General features: G+C 39.7%; 1 protein-coding gene across 4 annotated transcripts in view; it reads right to left on the reverse strand.

The window, feature by feature from the left end:
* The window catches only part of PRKAG2 (protein kinase AMP-activated non-catalytic subunit gamma 2), a 219,917-nt gene that overhangs the window by 8,887 nt on the left and 191,557 nt on the right, over positions 1 to 19,473 (reverse strand). For all 4 annotated transcript variants that reach the window (XM_059470812.1, XM_059470820.1, XM_059470830.1 and 1 more), the window contains 7 exons: positions 7,851 to 7,932; positions 6,261 to 6,319; positions 4,819 to 4,864; positions 4,081 to 4,135; positions 2,090 to 2,216; positions 1,286 to 1,451; positions 788 to 825 (listed from right to left, as the gene is read on the reverse strand). In XM_059470812.1, the coding sequence (XP_059326795.1) occupies positions 788 to 825; positions 1,286 to 1,451; positions 2,090 to 2,216; positions 4,081 to 4,135; positions 4,819 to 4,864; positions 6,261 to 6,319; positions 7,851 to 7,932 (573 nt within the window). The remainder of the gene's footprint in view (positions 1 to 787; positions 826 to 1,285; positions 1,452 to 2,089; positions 2,217 to 4,080; positions 4,136 to 4,818; positions 4,865 to 6,260; positions 6,320 to 7,850; positions 7,933 to 19,473) is intronic.

Below are 19,473 nucleotides of genomic sequence, written 5' to 3' on the forward strand. Positions count from 1 at the left end.
TCACTGAGAAACAGAAACCAACAAGAACAGAAGAGTTCAGCTGTGAGGGAACTGCAGTGATCACCTGGTCCAAGTGCCTGATGCTGCAGGGAGGAAGAAAAGCTGAGGCATTTATTTTCTTCAGGGCACTGCCCGAGTGCCCCTTGAGCACTGACAGCCCTGGGGCATTGCCCTCCTCTCTGGGAAGGCTGCTCAGTGTTCAGCCACCTCCTGGCAAAGAAAGGCTTCCTAAAGCCCCATCTGGACCCTGCAGGGTGGCTCTGGACCATTCCCACATGTCCTGACACTGGATCCCAGGGAGAAGAGCTCAGCACCTCATTCTCCATTTCTGCTCCTCAGGAAGCCCCAGGAACCCAACACCCCAGAGCCTCCTTTTCTCCTCACCAGACAAAGGCAGAGTCCTCAGATATTCCTCACAGAACATCCCTTCCAGCCTTTTCCCCACCTTTGATCCCCTCCTCTGGATTATGCCCAGCCAGATCTTATTCTGTGTAACATCCAGAACAATAAAAACCTGTGTGCAAACAGCACTACTAAGGATAACTTAAATAAAAATAGTAATTAAAAAATTATGTGCAGGTTGAATTGGATCTCTTTCATTCAGTTTGTTAATTACAGTCAAAGGAACAAAATAAAGCTTTCATATTAACAAATTAATTTGCCACCTTGCTTACTACATGTATTACAAACATACTACAAACTTAGTACATATATTACATATACTACCAACTTGCAAATATGCTTACTACATATAAAATATTTAAGAGAATTTAAGAGATATACTTACTATTACATCAAATTTGGAATAAATATCTACAACTTTTCCTAAAAAGAAAATAAAAACGAAAGTTAACAAAAAGAAAAACAGAAGTTAACACAGTGCTTAAAATACAGTATCAGTTTTCTTGCTTCCTGCTTTCATCTGTTATAATTACAAGAAAGAAATGATAGGTCAAGAAGAAAAGACTGAAAAAATCCCAAAAACCAAACAACCTATCAAAAAATAAAATTCTTCCAAGCCCATTAACCTACATTTTGCATAAATATTTTTTTATATTTATTTTCTTCGCCTTTTAAATTATTTTTTAAAATTTAAATTATTATAAATTATTTTAATTTTGATTTTATTTAAAATATTTACCTAATTAATTATTAAATTATATTATTTATATTGCCTTTTAAATTTTTTTTTTTTTTTTTTTTTTTACTTTTTCTTGTGTTTTCCCCTCTTTCCCAGCACCAGTCCAGGGCCCAGCAGCATTTCCCTCCCCACTTTTGCACCCACCTGACTCATCCACCACAGGCAAGGCCGATATCCTTCGCTCTACAAATATATTCAAGGCTTTAATGATAGGAGTGTCTGGATGTATGAAGGCAATGTTGTGATAAGTTCCTATTCCAAGTTCATCCAGATTCTTCTTCATAAAGGCAGGCTTTGGCATCTCTGACATCTAGGGGAGTCAGAAGGAATGGATTTACACTGACATTCACCCATCCACCTGCAGACTCCAAGTGATGGGCACAGGTCACTGCAGTTTCCTGATACCACATTAATACAAAACCCAAACAACCCAAGGGCTTTCTCTTCAAAGCAGAAATTAAGAAATTAAATAACTCTGTTCAAAGCTCTAAATTAAGACAAAGAACTAGGACTTCTGCTCCATACACATCACTAAAAGCTGTAGATCCTAAGCTATGTCATTCCCACTAAAACTGGAGAGAGAAGACAGAAAACATTAATGTGAATATTTATTCTGAACTCCTGTTGCTTTGTTTGGCCCCCTGTTCATTGCTGTGACTTTCATGTAAACAAACTCCTGAACCCGAGGAGATGCTCCAGAAACAACAGCAAATTATGCCAATAGACAAATCCTCGGTGTTTGGGTTTCTTGAAAGGAGTAAAACAAAGTAAAGGTAAAATACAGGCCTTATATCAAGCTTTAACTTCCCTGTTACCAATAAAATGTACACAAAGACACAATTAATTTGGAAATGCATTATGAAATTTCTGCACTAAGACTTTAATTACTTAATTGTATGTCTACTGTGGGGAAAAATCACTTAATACAGCATAGCTTTAAATACTTACAAAAAGCTGGAGGAACTTGAGGATTCTTTTATGGGTAAGTATATAAAGTGCATTTCCACTGACTGGATCTATAACTGGCAATCTGTGGATTTTGTTTTTGATCAACGAATATACAGCATCAAAAAGGCTGAGGAGAAAAACATTTGATTTTTTAATGAATTCTAGCTAACAGCAAGTGAAGCCAAGTGATATATATGCACACATTTATAAACCCACATGAAATATATGTGGTAATTATTTGCATTATCTTTAATGCTATAAAAAACACAAGTTGAGGGATTTCAAATTAACTTTTGCAGCTTTTTGCTTTGCAACACATGAAAAGCTATATGCTCATGGAAATCTAAATCCATTAAGAAAATGTGATGGAAAGTTCATTTTGTGGTATAAAGTATAGGAAAAAATTTCACAAATGTAAATTGTTTTTCCAGCAAGTGCTGTGCTTTTATTATCCCTGCACTCGGAATGGGTCTTTCTGTTAATAAACAGACTGTGAAAAATGGAGTTCCTGCACCTAATGAATCCCAATCCCAAATTTCTGTAACATTTTCTACAAAGGGCATTTTTATGGCTACATGCATATATGTGAATAACCCCAACCAATTACCTAATAATTTCACTGAATTATCACTGGGGATTGGCAAAAAATTATCCTTAGGAGATCTAAAACATTCCCATGCACTGCAGACTAGGATTGACCAACACTCCAACCTGTGCAAGTCTGTTCTTCTTGCAAGTGACACTTTTATTTTTTCCCTTGGTGTATTAAGATCATGATAAAGCAGCTGACCAACAACTGCAATACATTAGCAAGTAAAAAAGTTGGTAAAACTCTGAAAAGTTGGTAAAACACCTACTTGCTGAAGCAGGCTCCATCCCATAGATAAGCTGTGAGTTCTGAGTCCATCACAGGGATGGAACAGCCCCATTGAATGTACACAGAGCCAAGATTCCCCCACTCCTGCACTGAGTGTTTAACAATTCCCAGGTGCTGCAGTCTGACTGCCCCACAACCCAAGCCCATCTCTGCATCAGCTCTGAAGCTGACTTGCTGTAACCTTTTCCAAAAGTTTTACTGCATCTTCTTCATGGCAAAGCTGCTCGTGCTGCACTCTGACTGAAAACAATTATGGCCATTTTGTTGTCTTAACTATATTATTTGCAACCTGCCACCATTCAAAATACATCCCTCATGACTGAATTGAATAATTTATTCATGATTAAATGGTAATTCCACTGAGGTACTGCATATCATTATTTCAGTGTAATCACTGGAGCTCCCTTCACCAGGGCACAAACAATCCTGGTCCACAAACTGAAAGCAAGAACCAGAATTTCACCCTCCAGTTCAGCAATTCAGAAGTGCTCAAAATTTAAGTGATCAACTAAATCTCCCTCTCAAGTTACTTAGTAAATAAGGCATAATGACAGTTTAAAAACTATTTCTTTCAACTTCCATCAAGAAGAAAAGGACAGTCATTTACATTTGAAGAAACAGAGCCTTACAGTAGAGCAGAACAAACCACAGAGATATTGTCTTTCCTTTAGTTAAGGAAAGCTATTTCCCTTAAAAAGGGCTTTAAGTTTCTCTGACTGCTGAGAACAAGATAGCTGAAAGACTCTAAATATTTTGATTTTCATGAAATAAAGATGACCTGCAGGCTAGCTGGAAGGGTCATCCTATTGGCTGTTTTGCATTCTAATTTTGACCCATGTCTAGCTCATTTACCAGAACAGTTATACTGATAAACCACAAAAGTTCAATTTAAAATTCCCATCTTAGGATGATCAAAGAAGTCTTCACTCACAATGAAAAAAAAGCTCTCACCCCTTCTTGATTATATTAGATTATATTAAAAGATAATATTTCTTTATTGTATTGTAGTTTACAAAACAAATTGTTGCTTCTTATATATAAAGAGGCCTTAAATTGAGAGTTGAGACAGAGTTAGTGTATTTCAAGTTAAGTAGAGTGAACAGTGAAATCCTACCTTGCATCAGGGGAGATGTTCACTAAAGGTTTAAAAGTCTCTTGTAAATAAAGCTCTGTGGTTAGAAAATTAATAGACTGTTACCACTTCAAACGAAAACATCAGCTTTTTTATGAAAGCATTTCATGAATTCATTCATACAAAATTAAGGGGCAGACAGCAATTTACAGTTAGTTATTCTACCATTTATGCACAGTGCTCTATATTGACATTAAAAAGACATCAAATTTAAAAGCAGGACTAAGCTTGATACCAGCAGAGGTCACTGCAATTACAACAAACAATCCTTTACTCCTGCTGGTTCTGTGAGTGTGTGCTGCACACAGACACCCCATGGATCACTCCATGGGACACACACTGCTTTGCACATGGAGCTGCCTCCCTGCATTCAGCACCTCTGGGCACACCCAGGATTTTGCATGAATTTCTGGCCCAGGGTGCAGCTCATTCAGGCACAGCTCTGTTCATTCCCACTCCACATGTGCCTCACTCCGCTGGCTTCTTTCCTTTCCTAAAGAGCCATGAACAAGGGGCAGTGTTACACAGCCCAGATTGCCAGTCCATGGCTGTTTCAGATGAAAAATAAGGAACAGGAGCCAAAAAAGCTTTTACTATTTCTGTTTTCATTAAAAAATATGTGAAGTCTATGATGAATTCAAAATCCATTCTACTGAAAAACATCAGAACCTACGAATTATCAATCAAGTAAATTATCAACCAAGTAGTAAATATTCTTACCCCTCCAGGTTTCTATCTTGTGCTCCTCCAATTCATAAATCTGAACCTACAATGAGTAGATGGAAGGTCAACTTAAAGTCATTTCATTTTAAATCCATCATTAACACTGTAAACATCTGAATAATTTTATTTCACTGCTGAAAAATCTAAAAGAGCAAGAACAGTCCAACACAACATTTCTTGTAACAAGGAAAAAAGGTGCAATCTTGCCCCTACTGCAGAGTACAATTCTGGATTTTTTATTTCAGGGCACAGAAAAGCCTTTTACTGGTCCAGGTTTGCAGTCCAGGTGTTTTCTGGACTCAGAGACGTCACCTCAGTCATTTTTATCACCTTCAAACAACCACTCAGGGTAAACCCTTGGGGGATTCCTCACACACCCACACCAGTAAAAAGCTTACCCTGATCACCTGACTTCTTAATGCCATCAGAATAAAGTTACCTGATCATTAACAAAGAGCATTTATTTTAGGGAGAAACTACCTGGATGTTCCTCATCACTCAATGGTGGGTATTATCTAGTACATGAGTAGCAATGTCTTCATACTGAATGTCCTGATGACACTGAAATACTTTAAGAATAATATTTTCTGCATAATTTTACCTATTAAAACTAGAGCATTCCATGATGGAAAATTAATTTATTTATTTTTCTTACAGAAGACTGCATCAGTCACTTAAGTCAGATATTGTCCCTCCTCAGCTTCTCCTATTTGCTGCTGCCAGTTTAAGCAGAAGCTGTGAACAGGACCTTACACAATGTAAATGAGTGAGAATTCATCAGGAAAAGTCTCATGGAAAATCAGTAATATTGATGCAGAATCACAGAAACAATTTTAAAGAAAGCACTTTTCATTTGTTCCTCCCCCCACTCCTTGTCAGTCCCCAGGGAGAAAAAAAGAATTAACATGAAGGAAGGACAGTGCACCACACTACTGGCATCTGATGAGAATTTCACTACCAATTTTACAAAATAACATGAGCTTTGAGAAGGCAAATACATAAGATGTCTGTCCATCCAACTGTTCTGGATTTTTTAGCTAGTAAAACACAGTACATATGTTTTAATTGGTAGGGGGGGAATTGTGATTTGACAGGAGCAAGAAAGGGATGTAAATGTTTATATGAACATGCAAGCTAGAGAATTTCATCAACTGACTACCAATGGGAATTTCAAATTACAGTTAATTGAAGTCAACAGATCTCCAACTGATTGTGCAATTCAGCCACGTAACTAAAATATTTGCATATATTTAACTAGTTTAACTTGTTTATTCTATACCATCACTCCAAGAACAGTAATTTTTTACAGCATCCAAGCCTCTGTGAGTTACCATGCAAAGACTTAAATAATAATGACAATCATCATAAACCTTTCAATCTGGTGTATCAGTCTCTGATATTGTATGGCAGATGATCAAATAGCTTAACATCATACTTACCATAGGAGACTTATAGTATCTATGCAGTATGTTAATGAAATCTGTAATTGTTAACATTCCTGTAACAAGTGATACATAAAAAAAGGTCTTTAGATATACACTTAACATACAGAACTTTCAGCTATTTCCTCTATTTATGTTCACAATATATAATATAATAAAAGTTAAATCCATGTAAAATTCTACTGGTATTGGACTATTTAACAGTGGGATTTGAAAACCATGTCTATTCACTTTCACACTGACACAGTGCTTCAGAATAAAACCACATCTGAAGTAATATTCAATATTATAACCCATGTGCTCCTTCTCACTTTCAATCTGACTCAAAAATCCCCTTGAATTCAGACCACATCCACCCCCAAAGGCATGGAAGGAAAAGACGGGGTTTAGAACATCTTTCCAAGTTGGAGAACTATTCTTGTCTTTCATTTTCTTTTTGAATAAGACACATTCTCATTATGTACTTGCCAAGTCAGGCAGACTCTTAGACTCAAATGAGGAAACAGTATAATACATTTTTCTTGACTATTACTGATTACAGAACTTCATTCAATCATTTCCATGGTAATCTTCAATGCCTGTATGGAAATGTGACTTTTCAAAAGAAAAAAATAGCACATCCATTGTGTAAATATATAAATATATATATATTTTAAGCACCAACACCAAGCTATGTAATATAATATTGATGATTAGTTTAGTTACCTGAAAATATTAATCTTTTTTGAGCTTTCAAGTTCTAGATTTGAGAAGATGCAATTGCTCCACTGTTTACTACTCCTACATCTAAACTGAAGAAACTAAGAAATGGGGAAGGGAAAAATTAATCTGGAGGTCAGCTTCAAATCAGTAGAGCTTAGTTACAGACAGAACATGAAATTAAATAAAATGAAAATGAAAAAACACAGCACTCCTATGGTGTATTGCAAGACTGCTCCTCCCCACTTGGATTTAAAGTATTTTAACAAATGCTTTATTAAGTATCTACCATTCATTTCCAGGAATCCTCAACATTCCAGGTCACAGCAAATACATATAATTCTATTTGTCACTGCCACTGTGACCCATTTTCTAACTGAAGCAGATCTAGTCTTGGAAGATTATTGTTGTGGTAATTAATGACATGATTTTTAAAAAGCAGTACACAGATCTAATGTTTTTCACCCAACATGGGACATCTCTGTATCTCCAGTTCTGGTTTTAGAGATCCTCACTGCACTCACTGAGCACAGGCAGAGACACCCTCCCACTGCACTTGTATCAGGATATTAAATTATTCTCTTTATAGTTCCTGTTTTCAAATTTTCCTTTCTGTGACCATTGCCTTAATTTTTAAATACACAGTGAAGTGCAGATATTAGAGACTGAATTTCAGAACGTTGGGACCTAAAAGAAGCCTCATGATTCTCTCAAGGCACAGCAAAGCTGTGAAAGCTGGCACCATTGCACTCCTCACAAGGAGGGAAAAGAAACTCTTTGCCAGTATTTCTCTAGGATGTTATGTGAAGGCCAGGCTCAGACCACCTTCTGGAACAATAAAGCACCTTGGAAATTCAAGCAATCCTGGAAAATGTCAGAACTACTTACCTACAAAACTCTGTTTTTTACTCTCCCACAGTGGAGCTGCTCTCACGCCGTTTGCCACCAAGGCAAAAAAGGCTTTCTTTACCTGAAAAACCAAACCAAAATAAATGTCAAATTTTTGCCTTGATTTAACATACCAGACACCATCAGAAGGTTTCCCCTTTCACCAGGAAAAAACCCAAAAGCAGTGTCACAGGTAGCTGGCATTCAAAACAGAACAGAAACCACAATGTCAAACAAAAACCTCAGCTTTTAACTTTTAAAGTGGTTAAAAAGCTAGAAAAAGCTTAGCAAAACCAGATCTGTTTTTCTTTTATTTTGTGAATATTCTAAATTAAAGCTTCTGATATAGAGAGGGCCATACATTTAACACATGAAGACTGTGCTATGTTCTAGTCAATGTTCCCTATAGGAAGTTGTTATAAATATGAGATTGAAACAACAGCAGTTCCATGTCCCCTACAGCTTTTAGACACCTGATTTATACAAATTAAAAAGAGTTTGATAATTTTAAATATGACTGAAAGTTAAAAGAATTACCTGTCCTGTTTTGCTGCTAAAGAAATCAACCAAGTACTTCAATTTTTTAATGAATGAATCCTCCCCAGAACCAGAGGTTACAAGGTCATGGTGTCATTCTGGGAAGAAACACTTTCTGAACTCTGGTTCTCTGAAAATGAAGGACTCAGGCATTGGTGCACCCCAAAATCCTGATCTGGTGATGTGCTGGAGTGTGACATCCTTCCTGTCCTGCCCACACCCCCAAACAGTCTTCCTATGGAAAACACAACACAGAAAGGATGGTTCTGGCCCAAATCTTGACCTGGCACAAAACCAGGACAACCAATTCTTATTTCTGTATCCATGAAATTTGTCCTTGGTCCAAACAACACAGAATTGCAATTTTTGGGTGACTGCAATTTGAACAGATCATGATTTCATATTAGCATCTGACAGGTCTACTTTAAATTATGTGCAAGGGGATCCTCTCCACATCAGACTAACAGGAATAAAAGGGCTTCACAGTCATGGAATCAGCAACCAATAAAGCAGTGGCAAGGAAGGATGTAGAGAATAAGAAGAACTAGAATAAGAATCTGTATTTCTTGCTACATCTATGCAGCCTGACTGCTTCCTCCCTGACCATGAGAAGCAAATCCACCCTCCAGACACCAGCAGATGACAGATCTCAGAGCTGCCTCCTGACTTTGGAGATCCCATCTCACCAATGAACAGGAATAACCATCAGCCATCATCCCTTAACTGCACTGAAACTGAAGAAGCCACATGGGGAAAAACAACAACAAAACCCCAGGGTCACAAGTAAGACTAAATCCAGTGGATTTATCTAGAAAATAATTAAAAAGAAAGGTGCCAGAGGTGTTCAACCACCCTGCTGAAACAAGGAAGAGTCTGCCTATACAAACATTACCAAATCCACCACAGGAGCATCCTAATTCTTGAGGAAGACTGAAACCACAAAGAAACCCTCCTGGCAAGATAAATGAAGTGTTCCCACACAACAGCATCACACTTTGAGTTAATGCAGCAAAAGCAGGGAGCTGTTTGGGGAACAGACACAAGACAGGTGTGAGTGCACACAGACCAGCTCCAGCCTGGGGCAAAAATAAATTCTAAACATTCTTCATAAAAAAACGGGAAAGGACCTCACACTGCCTGAAACCCTGAGCCATCACACAAGGTCAGGCACTGTCAGCTCATGTCCCCAGTCTCCACAAGAGAGAAAAGATGTTCAAGGCTGGATCAGAGCCAGAAGGGAACAGCTAACCTGTTGAGGCCAGGGGGAAATAGCTTTCTCCCAGATAGCAATCATGCAACACAACTCCTCCAGCAAGTTTACAAACCCTGTAATTGATAACCTGGAAGAGAAGCATGCCTCTGGCAGAAAATGTGTGGAAAGCCAACTACAGCACTTCAGGCAGTCTCCAAATTCCTGCTACTACTTCTTTCCCAGACACAGCAGCAGCAAAGAACACCAGCCAGCACCATGCTCAGATGGGTGAGACAGCAAGTCTGATATTTTAGATTCAGAAAAGACACTTCAAGAGAGAGAGTTCCAAAGATATACTACTCAGGATGCTGAGCTTGTAGACAATCCAGAAGGAAAAGAAAGGATTCTTCAAAGGCTAAGTTCTTGCCCTGATCCTGCTGTTTGATTTACTTGCAAGTTATTTGCCTCCAAGAATCACAAGAATCTTCAGTTAGGTGCCATCTTGTCTAGCTTTAAAAGACACATTTTGGAAATTCTGAACAGATAAAATCTGCTGAAAAGATACAGCTACTAAGACAGCTCAGAATTAAATCCTTCATAAAAGACAAGGATTTTAGCTTAAGTACAAGAATATTAAACATTTGATGTAATAAAGCACTGAAATTTAGTAAAGAAATACTTTAACTCAACCCCCTGGGCTGGTGTCCTAGACCACAGCTCAAGTGACACTGCTATTGTTGCCTTCAGTTGTATTGCAGAAAGTGTTACATGGTCACCTTTTAAATAAAGTAATAATGCCATTGGTTCTTAATGTTAAAACTTGTCTCTTATTTAAGTGAGGTAATTACAAAGTAAAAACCATCTTCATTCTTATTTGCTAGAACTGCTTGCTCGTGCAAACAGATACTCATCCTGCAGTTTCTGTGGCTGACCAATTTCAGTTGCCCAAAGGACAGCTTGGTGGGCAGCCAAGCCCAGAGCTGTGGATCTGGGCTTCTGTCCAGCACTTTGAGATGTTTCAGTGATGTTCATGCAGACAACACCCACAAGGACCTTGCTTTCTCATGATATATAGTTAGCAGCCTTTGAAGATCTCCACCAAGTCCCATCTCTGGACCTCCAACAGTGTTGTTAATTCTCCAGCCCACAGTGCTGGACTGGCCTGACCTCCACAAACCCATTGTTCAGCAGCCAGAGCCCAAGGATTGCTGCTGTTCAACACCAAGTACAAACACTCTAAACAAAGCACTTTTGTTCTCATTAACCATGTCCTAACACACACAACGAGCCACTAAAAATGGGATTTATCGTCCCAAATTGAGTGGTTGTTCTGACATTTACCCTGACCTTGCACATCCACCCTGACTTCACAGCCTTCCACAGGGATTAAGCTGCATCCCACAGATGCCATCTCCCCCCACTAGGATGTCTAGACATTTACAATTAGAAGAGCAATCCTACTTTGTGTGACTGTCTTCTCCAAGATTCTGCCCTTTAAGTAGAAGAGTCACATTTCAGCAATTAAATCCTGGCTATATCACAGATCACCTCAACAATTGCTGCTATTCCACTACACTGAGCACAACAGGAACAAGCTTTTCTTACTACAGGAATTCATTACACTGTGAATATGCTGAATAAAAGAACAGACTAATTTAGGTTAGACACAGCCTCTGGAGGTCACTGTTCCTGCACACCATTCAAGCATTTCCACTGCAAGTCTGAAGGAGGACAAAGCTTCTTCCAATACAACAGTCACTACTAAGAAAGCAAGAGACCCAGACATAAAAATCCTGTTTACTAGGTAGAATGTTTGGAAAACCTTGTCCCTTACAGTCAGTGAGCTCCTAAAATAGCTGGATTACTGGGCAGTGAAACCAGAACAGTGGTAGAAGATTGCACCAGAATGCTGAATATATTTTTCCTCACTGCTGGGAAACACTGCAAGGTACACTTCTCCTTACCAGACACCAGGGATTTTACAAACCCTTGCAGAAATGCTCTCCCCAGTAAACATCTGTGAATGAGGGAACCACCTGAAAGGAAAACTGGGGATGAACTTGTTTCCAAAAATTCAGTGTCTGTACAACACTCATGTTTGTTTTACCAAACACTGTGTTGTGGAAACTGTAACTATGTCCATAAGTAACCAGGGGCCTCAGACTTGTCTTCCAGGACTGCCCCATAAGGCAAGGAGGGTGACTGCTGCTGTGGAAATATTTGACTTCATTTGCCTTGCAAAAAGATCCCTGTCCTTGACAAATGGTTGTGAGAAAAGAGCTGTCACAGTTCCTGGTGCTAAAGGGTCAGAGCAGAGCAGAGAATCCTACTGAGCTGAAAAACACAACTCAGCACCACTGGCCTGTGACAACATTCACTGAAAAGGCTCAAAGGTGGCAGAAGTAAGAAACAAAGCTGTGGAACACCTTCAGATATGCCAGAACCAAGCAGGAGGATGATGCAAATCATTGTTCAGTAGCATGGACAGCATTCAAAGGCCTGCCAGGACTTCTGTGCTGTGGCTGCCATCAAAAGGCAGGATGATAAATGTTTCTGTGTGTCACTGGATAAGCCAGCATCAGCCACTTGCCTGAAAGCCCCTAAGCAACCCCAAGAAATGTCTATTTTATCAGATCACAACAGAAAGGAAGAAGCTCCTTCTTACAGTTTTTGGCACAGAGCTCCCATACAAGCAGTACCAGACCTAGCTGATTCCTGACATTTGTATCATCTCTGATTCCTGATGGATGGATGCTCTAAGTGATGTAGAACATTCACCATTTTCACTGGGTAAATTGACAAATTCCCAGCTTATTTTTACTCCAAACTATTTTTAAGGAGTACAAAACTAGAGAGGAGAAATACCTCCAAAAATACACATGCAGACCACAATATCAAACCCAAATCTTTCAAGCAGTCCCTGAGAAACAACCATCCTTCCTAGCGTAACAAAGTACAAAGTCTGACATATGGTTGAAAGGAATTCACATGAAGAAGGCATCCACTCTTAGCAGACTTGGTAAGAGTAGCTGAAGAACTAAAGGAGGAGGTTGGATTTCTACACCAATACACTCACATGTTTTTAAGTACCATGGAGGATGGTTTCTTCTTGCAAAAGGGGAAAAGTTTTATAATTTCAAAGGAAAACAGCATTATCTCTATCTCCACAACATGAGCAGATGTGGCAAAGTCACTCCAGACACAGACTTTGTCCTCACTGTTAAGGACATGAAGGTGGAAACAAAAGTTACTCTGAGAATTCCTTCTTAAGAGGCCAAACACTCTCATTTCAATAATTCTTACCAAGCAGGAAGACACACAGGTCTCTGTTGTAACAGGAAAATCATCAGGGCTCTGCTGCCACCTTTGTACAGCATAAAACCTGGGCAACCCACACTTCATTCCCTTGGTTCAAGAGCGTTTATGAGCCAAGACTCCTGAATGAGGCAACAGTTTCCAGCCAAACATAAACAGGACTGTGCTTCCTTAAGCAGCATGGCAAGTTCTCTGGCTGCCCAAATCCTAGCAAGTCTCCAAGAGAGGAAAAAGAAAAACCTTCTGCAGGTAAAGCTGATGGCCCTGCTCCATAAGACAGGTGTGTAACACATCTGCCCTGCTGCTCCCTCACATCAGCAGGATTTCAGGCAGTGCTTCCTCTGCACGAGGCTGCAGCCTAAACAAAGCCCATGAAATATTATTTGGGAACACGTTATGAACATATTACTAAGTTGAAAATATAACTTTGCCACAGAGCTCTTTGGACAGCCCTCCTCTTCCTTGCTGTTGACATCACCTTCAAAGAATTTTTTCCTATGAGCTAAGTTGGAATACTCCTGCATTCATCCCTAGATCCCACAATTACCATCCTGATAATACAAAAGCAGAACAAGCTAAATATTCTCCAATTCCATAGGGCAATTTCACTTCGAAGCAATTCATATTGGGAAGCATACTTAACTTGCAATTCCTTTTTTTCTTCCCTTCAAACAAAGTTGTAATGCCCAATCCAGACATCTTTCCAAGTCACAGAGATCTACAGTCCTGTAAAGGAGCTACTTTGAAAAGTTAAAATCTCTCTTCTGGGGTATTTATATAATTCAGTGTTTGTACAAACTGATTTGTCTGGAGAGACTAAACCTGTATGAAGAACAGAACCAAGCATCTCAGCATTGTGACTGCTGCATTCAAATTCATTTTCCAATTATTTTTTCTTTGGTCTATGAATTTGTTAGGAGCATTTCCTTCTATAACAATAAAGACTTTCATCAAGGGACAAGCACTCCTGGACCATATCAAGTAGAATTTCCTCCTTTACCTTACCAAGTAGATTGGAGAAAACATTGGACAAACCTGTTATTAACTGGGCAGCTACACTTGCTTCAACATCTGAAAAACCCCCACCAATAAACACTCACAATCAGGTCTTCTAGCTCAAATTCAAATTCCAGGTTGAATTTTGGAAAGCTTGTATGAAACCAGATCAAAAATTCATTTATCTTTTGCAGGTGAGGGAAAGGGAGCACTCCTGGGTAGAACATGCATTTCTTATCACCATAGCTGAGTAAAATTTAAGATGTGATGGTTTAATATCCTTCAGGGCCAAGCCAAACCCCAGAAGTAACAGGTAGGGTCTCATCCTCAAGCTAAAACCATGCACATATTCTGGATTTCTCCCCTGGGAACAGGTGCCATGCCCACATGCAGAATTCCTCCCCACACCACATGCCCATGGAAAAGGCCCAGTCCAGCCAAAGGCACCAAACCAAGTCCTGCACTGATGCTCTGTGTCAGTGTGCCCAAACTGGAGCTTTCTGCTGCCAGATTTCACACCACAATGGGCCAAGAGGGAACATCAGGTAAATCTGACAGGCAGAGCCAGTGGGATCAGAAGGGCACAGAAATTCCTTCACAAACTAAGATCTTATCCAAAAAGTGGTGATGGGGCAGAGAAGGCAGGAAGAATGATATGTAACTTTCACTCACACAAGCACAAACACCTCACCTACACCCTGTATAGAAATTTCTGTTTAAGTGACACTATCATTCCAGAAAGGAGCACTTCCTATTGATTTTGAGAGCTGCAGGAATTAAACTCCTATGCTTGTATACCAGCAATAGGAGAAGCTCTGAAAAAACACAAGTCTTCCCATATGATGCCGCTGATTCCAGCCTGATCTCAATGAAGGGAGCTTTTATGTGGCTGCTCCACTGCCTCAGCCCACATGCTGGTTAGCAGCTAAATTAGCTGATTCTCTTACAGTTCTGTGGGCAGGGTAAGCAAGGAGGGGTATTCACACTGCTCAGAAATGCAGACAGCAGCAGCTCCATCAGGGAGAACCTCAGTGGCAGCTAAGGAACAGACAGGCAGTCCCTTTGTAGAGCTGTGTGACAGCAGAGCCAGAGTCTGCCCTGTGGCTCTGGGAGAAACCATCCTGGAGCATTATTCCTGGAAGCCTGATTTATCTCATTACCCTGGAGAGAGGCAACACCCCAGTCAAGAATGACCTGGAGAGAATCAGAATAATAAATCCATTTACTGAATAGTCAGCCCAAGGAAGAGAAATATAAATCCTCTTCCATTCTTCTAATGTTGAATCTATTGCATGCTCTGTAGAAGTTACAAGGTGTTCTTACTGCCAGCTGATTAAAGCACTAAAGAAGTTTCCAGAACATTGTTTACATGTTTTTTTTTTAGTTATGTGGTAGAAAATTATTTGAGCTCTTTACTAGACTGACATGTTCTGACAAAAGCCTGCATTGGTGATAACAACATCTGGTCCATTAACAACTTAGGTAATTTCATTAAACAGACAGGTTAAATAATTTAACCGAGTCACGCAAAGATTTCTTCTGCATACAGAAGGAAAAAGAAGGAAAGAGTCTTTAGGATTCTGAAAGCTTATTCTGATGACTGTTTCTACATAAACATGATTTTTATTAGTTTATGAAGAAGTGCTGGACAAATGCTTTAAAAACAGTTTCAAGGTCATGGTGAGCAAAAGCTAAGTATGTTTTATAACTAAAACCCAAATTTACTTGTAACAGGTAAGACTAAAATTTACTCAACGATTAGATAGAGCTTTTGACCCAAAAAGAGCTTATGCAAACTCCACAGGACACAGCCACTACATTTGCTAGCAGAACATTCTTGGGACTAGAGATTGCTGCTTGACACAAAGCAGGGAATCCCCATCTAACACTCACCTTCTACATTACTCTGCAAGGGTTAATTGCTCTGTGCTAGAAAACAAGCTAATCCTTCTCATCTTTGTGTAGTCTGGGCAAAACCACAACAAATTAATACATTTCTTTCAAGGTCAGACAAAAATCTGGCCTTAAGAAAGCTTTTGGAGTTAAGCTTCTGAGATTGCTATAAGCTAGGTAAGAGGCATTTCCTTAAAAAAATGCTAATACAGTTCAGGATGGGGTGGGGAGGGAATGTATTGGCCTCTAGAAAAACCAGATGCATGCAGCAACAAGGAAAAACTGAAATCCCATTAGATTATGTTAGACAAAGTAACCTGGCAGACAGAATGTCACCAAAGTGTTGTATTTCATTCATCTTTTAGTTAATACAGGAATTGTTTTGTTTGCCACCAAAGGAAAAGATCAGATTGCTGTGTCACTGTATGTATCTGACACAGGTCAAAACCAACAAAAAGAAAGGAAAGGCAGCCCTGGGTGTCCCCCCAGATCATCTACACCCCAAATGACAGTGCTCACATGCTGGGCTGAAGACACAAGCCGGTGACCAATAAATCTGAATTCAGCTCAGTGATTTCCTGAAGTCTATCATAAAGACAACCCAGAGCCATCTATATTTAGCATAATTAGAATGAAAAAGAACAGTCTTAGAGCAGCCCTTCAAGGGCAACCTCCCTAACCCCTCCTAGGGGCTGTGAAGGGTTTATCCTCCTGTTTACATCTCAGGAGATGTGTAAAAGATGAGAAAGTTTATCCACTCTGAGTTGTGCACTGTTGCAACTTGCCCAATTTCCCCATCATCCACAGAGTCAAATTTCCAGACTTCACAGGAAAGCTCATAACATCTAATTGTCTCCTGACTCCCTTCCTGGTCAGATCAGACTGTATGAAGTTGCTTTCATGTGTGCCAAGCAAAGACAGTATCTCCCCTGGGAAAAGCCAAAGGCAGAGCTTGTCACAAACAGGGAGCACTCGTGGGTCACAGGCAGGGAAAGGCACAGCCACGAAGCTCAATATTATTCCATAAATATTTATGAGGAGCAAATTAGTATTAATAAACTGAAAAGGTGAAGGAACAGTCCACTGTCAGCCTAAATCAAGAAAACTGAGGCAGCAAGCATGTTCCCATCTGCCTCTTCCAGGGCTCAGATGGGCCAGGCACCTCTCCAGGCAGGCAGAGCAGAGACAGATCCTGGTTTGGGGAAGCTCCAGGTGAAACCTCACTAAGGCAGACTGAGCAGGGCTCAGCACACTGCATTTATTCAGTGATGGCCAGCAGAGGTGTGTAGCCACATTTCTCTTCACAGAGAAAAGCAAAGCACAATTCTTCCCAAGAATATTTCTGGGCTTCACATTCTCTGAACATCAGAGGAAGAAAACACAATTCTTTTTTGGAATGGAAAGAAAACACAATTTCTTTCAGAAATGAAAACACAGTATCATTTGCTGTGCCTGTGTTTGTGCAAAAGCAGAATGCAATATGGAGACAGTTTACCCAAAGTCATGGTATTTGGTTTCCTTGGCCTATCAGGGCCAAGAGTGTGTGTGGTGACAGTAACAAAATTCAGCACAGTGTATACAGTTGTGTACAGAGTTAAGAACTTAACAGATTCAGTTTTAGATGTATAGAATAATACAGTATAATAAAGTAATTAGCCTTTAATATAGTATAATAAAGTAATTAATTAGCCCTCTGATATCAGTGGAGTGCTCCTCATCACTCCTCCTTTGTCAGGGCCCTTGCAGCATTGCCATGGGGGTGCAGGAGCCCCAGCCCAGCTGTGACAGCCACGTGCAGTGACAGAGGACACAGAGGACACACAGCAGCCTGTGCTCTGCACGCTGCAGCACACAAGAGCTGCTGGAACCAAGCTCCCCACACCTTCTGACTGACACACAACAGGGCTGAAGAGGCTCTCAGCCCCTTCCTGCTCTTCATTAGCTGCTATTTCTGCTATTAAAGCTTTCCTTCTATTCATAGGGTAATGGCACCTCAGCCTTCCTTCTATTTCCAGGGTAAGGGCACCTCACCATCCCCTCTCTAAGGGCTAAAACAAGATTCCCTTTGAAACTTCACACTAATTCCCTCACAGACACTGAGACTAAATATTTACTTTTATGAATCAGTGTTGCTTCAGTGGTATGACTGGTGCCCTGTTATATAAGGGTAACATCTCCAATTTTCCCCCAACTAACAACAGGTTTAGAATACTTTCCAAAGTATCTCAGGAATCATTTTCCAGGGTAGGAACATGTGCTGTGTGCTGTGATCGCTGACCAGCAGAGGGAGATGGGACACTGCTCCCAAACAAAAATCCAAAAATCTGGAATCTTTCAAAGGATGAGAACACAACCCAGCTCCATTTTTTCTTCTTCCTCCACTGATGATTACTAACTTATACTAAGGGAGGCAAGAACTGAGCTCCTAAATTGTGTGTTTTAGTTCTAATATCCTGAATTCAAATCACTGGAGAACTTTTTCAAGGCATCAGGTATTTTTTTTTTTTTTTGTGGTGTTTTGTGTTTGTTTGTTTTTATATTAGTGAAACACTGATGTGGGTAGGAAAGAAACAGACCCAAGAAAGACAAATATTCATTTGAGAGGATTCATGGACACTGAAGAGTGTCAGTTTCAGAGCTGTGTTTTCAAAGTATGAACTGTTACAAAGTCCTGAGGTACAGGACAATAAGTAATTTATACATTAAAAATTAAAATACAAGGAACAGTTTAGAAATTTTATTTGACCACCCTTATTGGGCTAATTCTCCAACATGTATTTATTCTGCTATTTTAGACAAATAAAAAAATGCTGTTCTATTTTCAAATTCCATATATGTTTGTGCACCAGCCACACCAATCAAACTGAATGACCACAATGTGTTTTGAAGACACTGATGGTGGCACATGAACACAGGGTGCCAGGTAAAGAACTAAACAGAAATACTGAACAGAAATATTTAAAAGACCTCCTAACAGTGTAGGCTTGGGAAGCATTCAGATCTCCCTTTTTAATGTTTTCTTAAATAGTTCTGTAAAACCTGCTAATAAGCTGGAAGATAGTGCCCATGCTGGAAGAGGACTCCTACTTTACAGTATTATAACTTTATAAATTAAAAGTAATGCAAATGGATTAAATGTAATAATGCAAAGTCCAAAAAAAAGCAGTTCAGAGGGGAAAAGAAAAACTCCTCACCAGCAATACAAACTCAAGATTTGGTCCATATTTATTGTATACTACAGTCTGAATGAACAACTCCAGACCTCCCTTCCACCACCACTGCTTTCAAATACCTGCAGAAGCAGACTGAGAATGAGACTCCAACATCACAGACTTTGTTCTCCTCTTGCTGCAATCCATGACAATCCTCAGGGATGCCAAATAAGACAGGGATTTTGGTGAAGTGCTGGTGGGAGGTTTTCCATCACCATTAAATCACCTATTCTCATTTATGGTGCAAACTCCCAAGGCTCACTCACTGACAGTTTCCCCAGGTGTTACCTCACACTGGCTCACCCCCTGGAGAGGAAATTCTCACTTCTTGACATTAATAGCATTTCCTCAGCACAGCTCCAGCTATGAAAACTGGTACCTGGCATGATGTCTTTCACCAAGAGATCTGGAGACTCCAAAAGGAATCAGTGGCCTGCCCCAATGGCCTCAAGATTAGCTGGTAAATGGAATAAAGAAC

The sequence above is a fragment of the Ammospiza nelsoni genome, chromosome 1 (genome assembly GCF_027579445.1).
Source record: "Ammospiza nelsoni isolate bAmmNel1 chromosome 1, bAmmNel1.pri, whole genome shotgun sequence".
NCBI lineage: Eukaryota > Metazoa > Chordata > Aves > Passeriformes > Passerellidae > Ammospiza > Ammospiza nelsoni.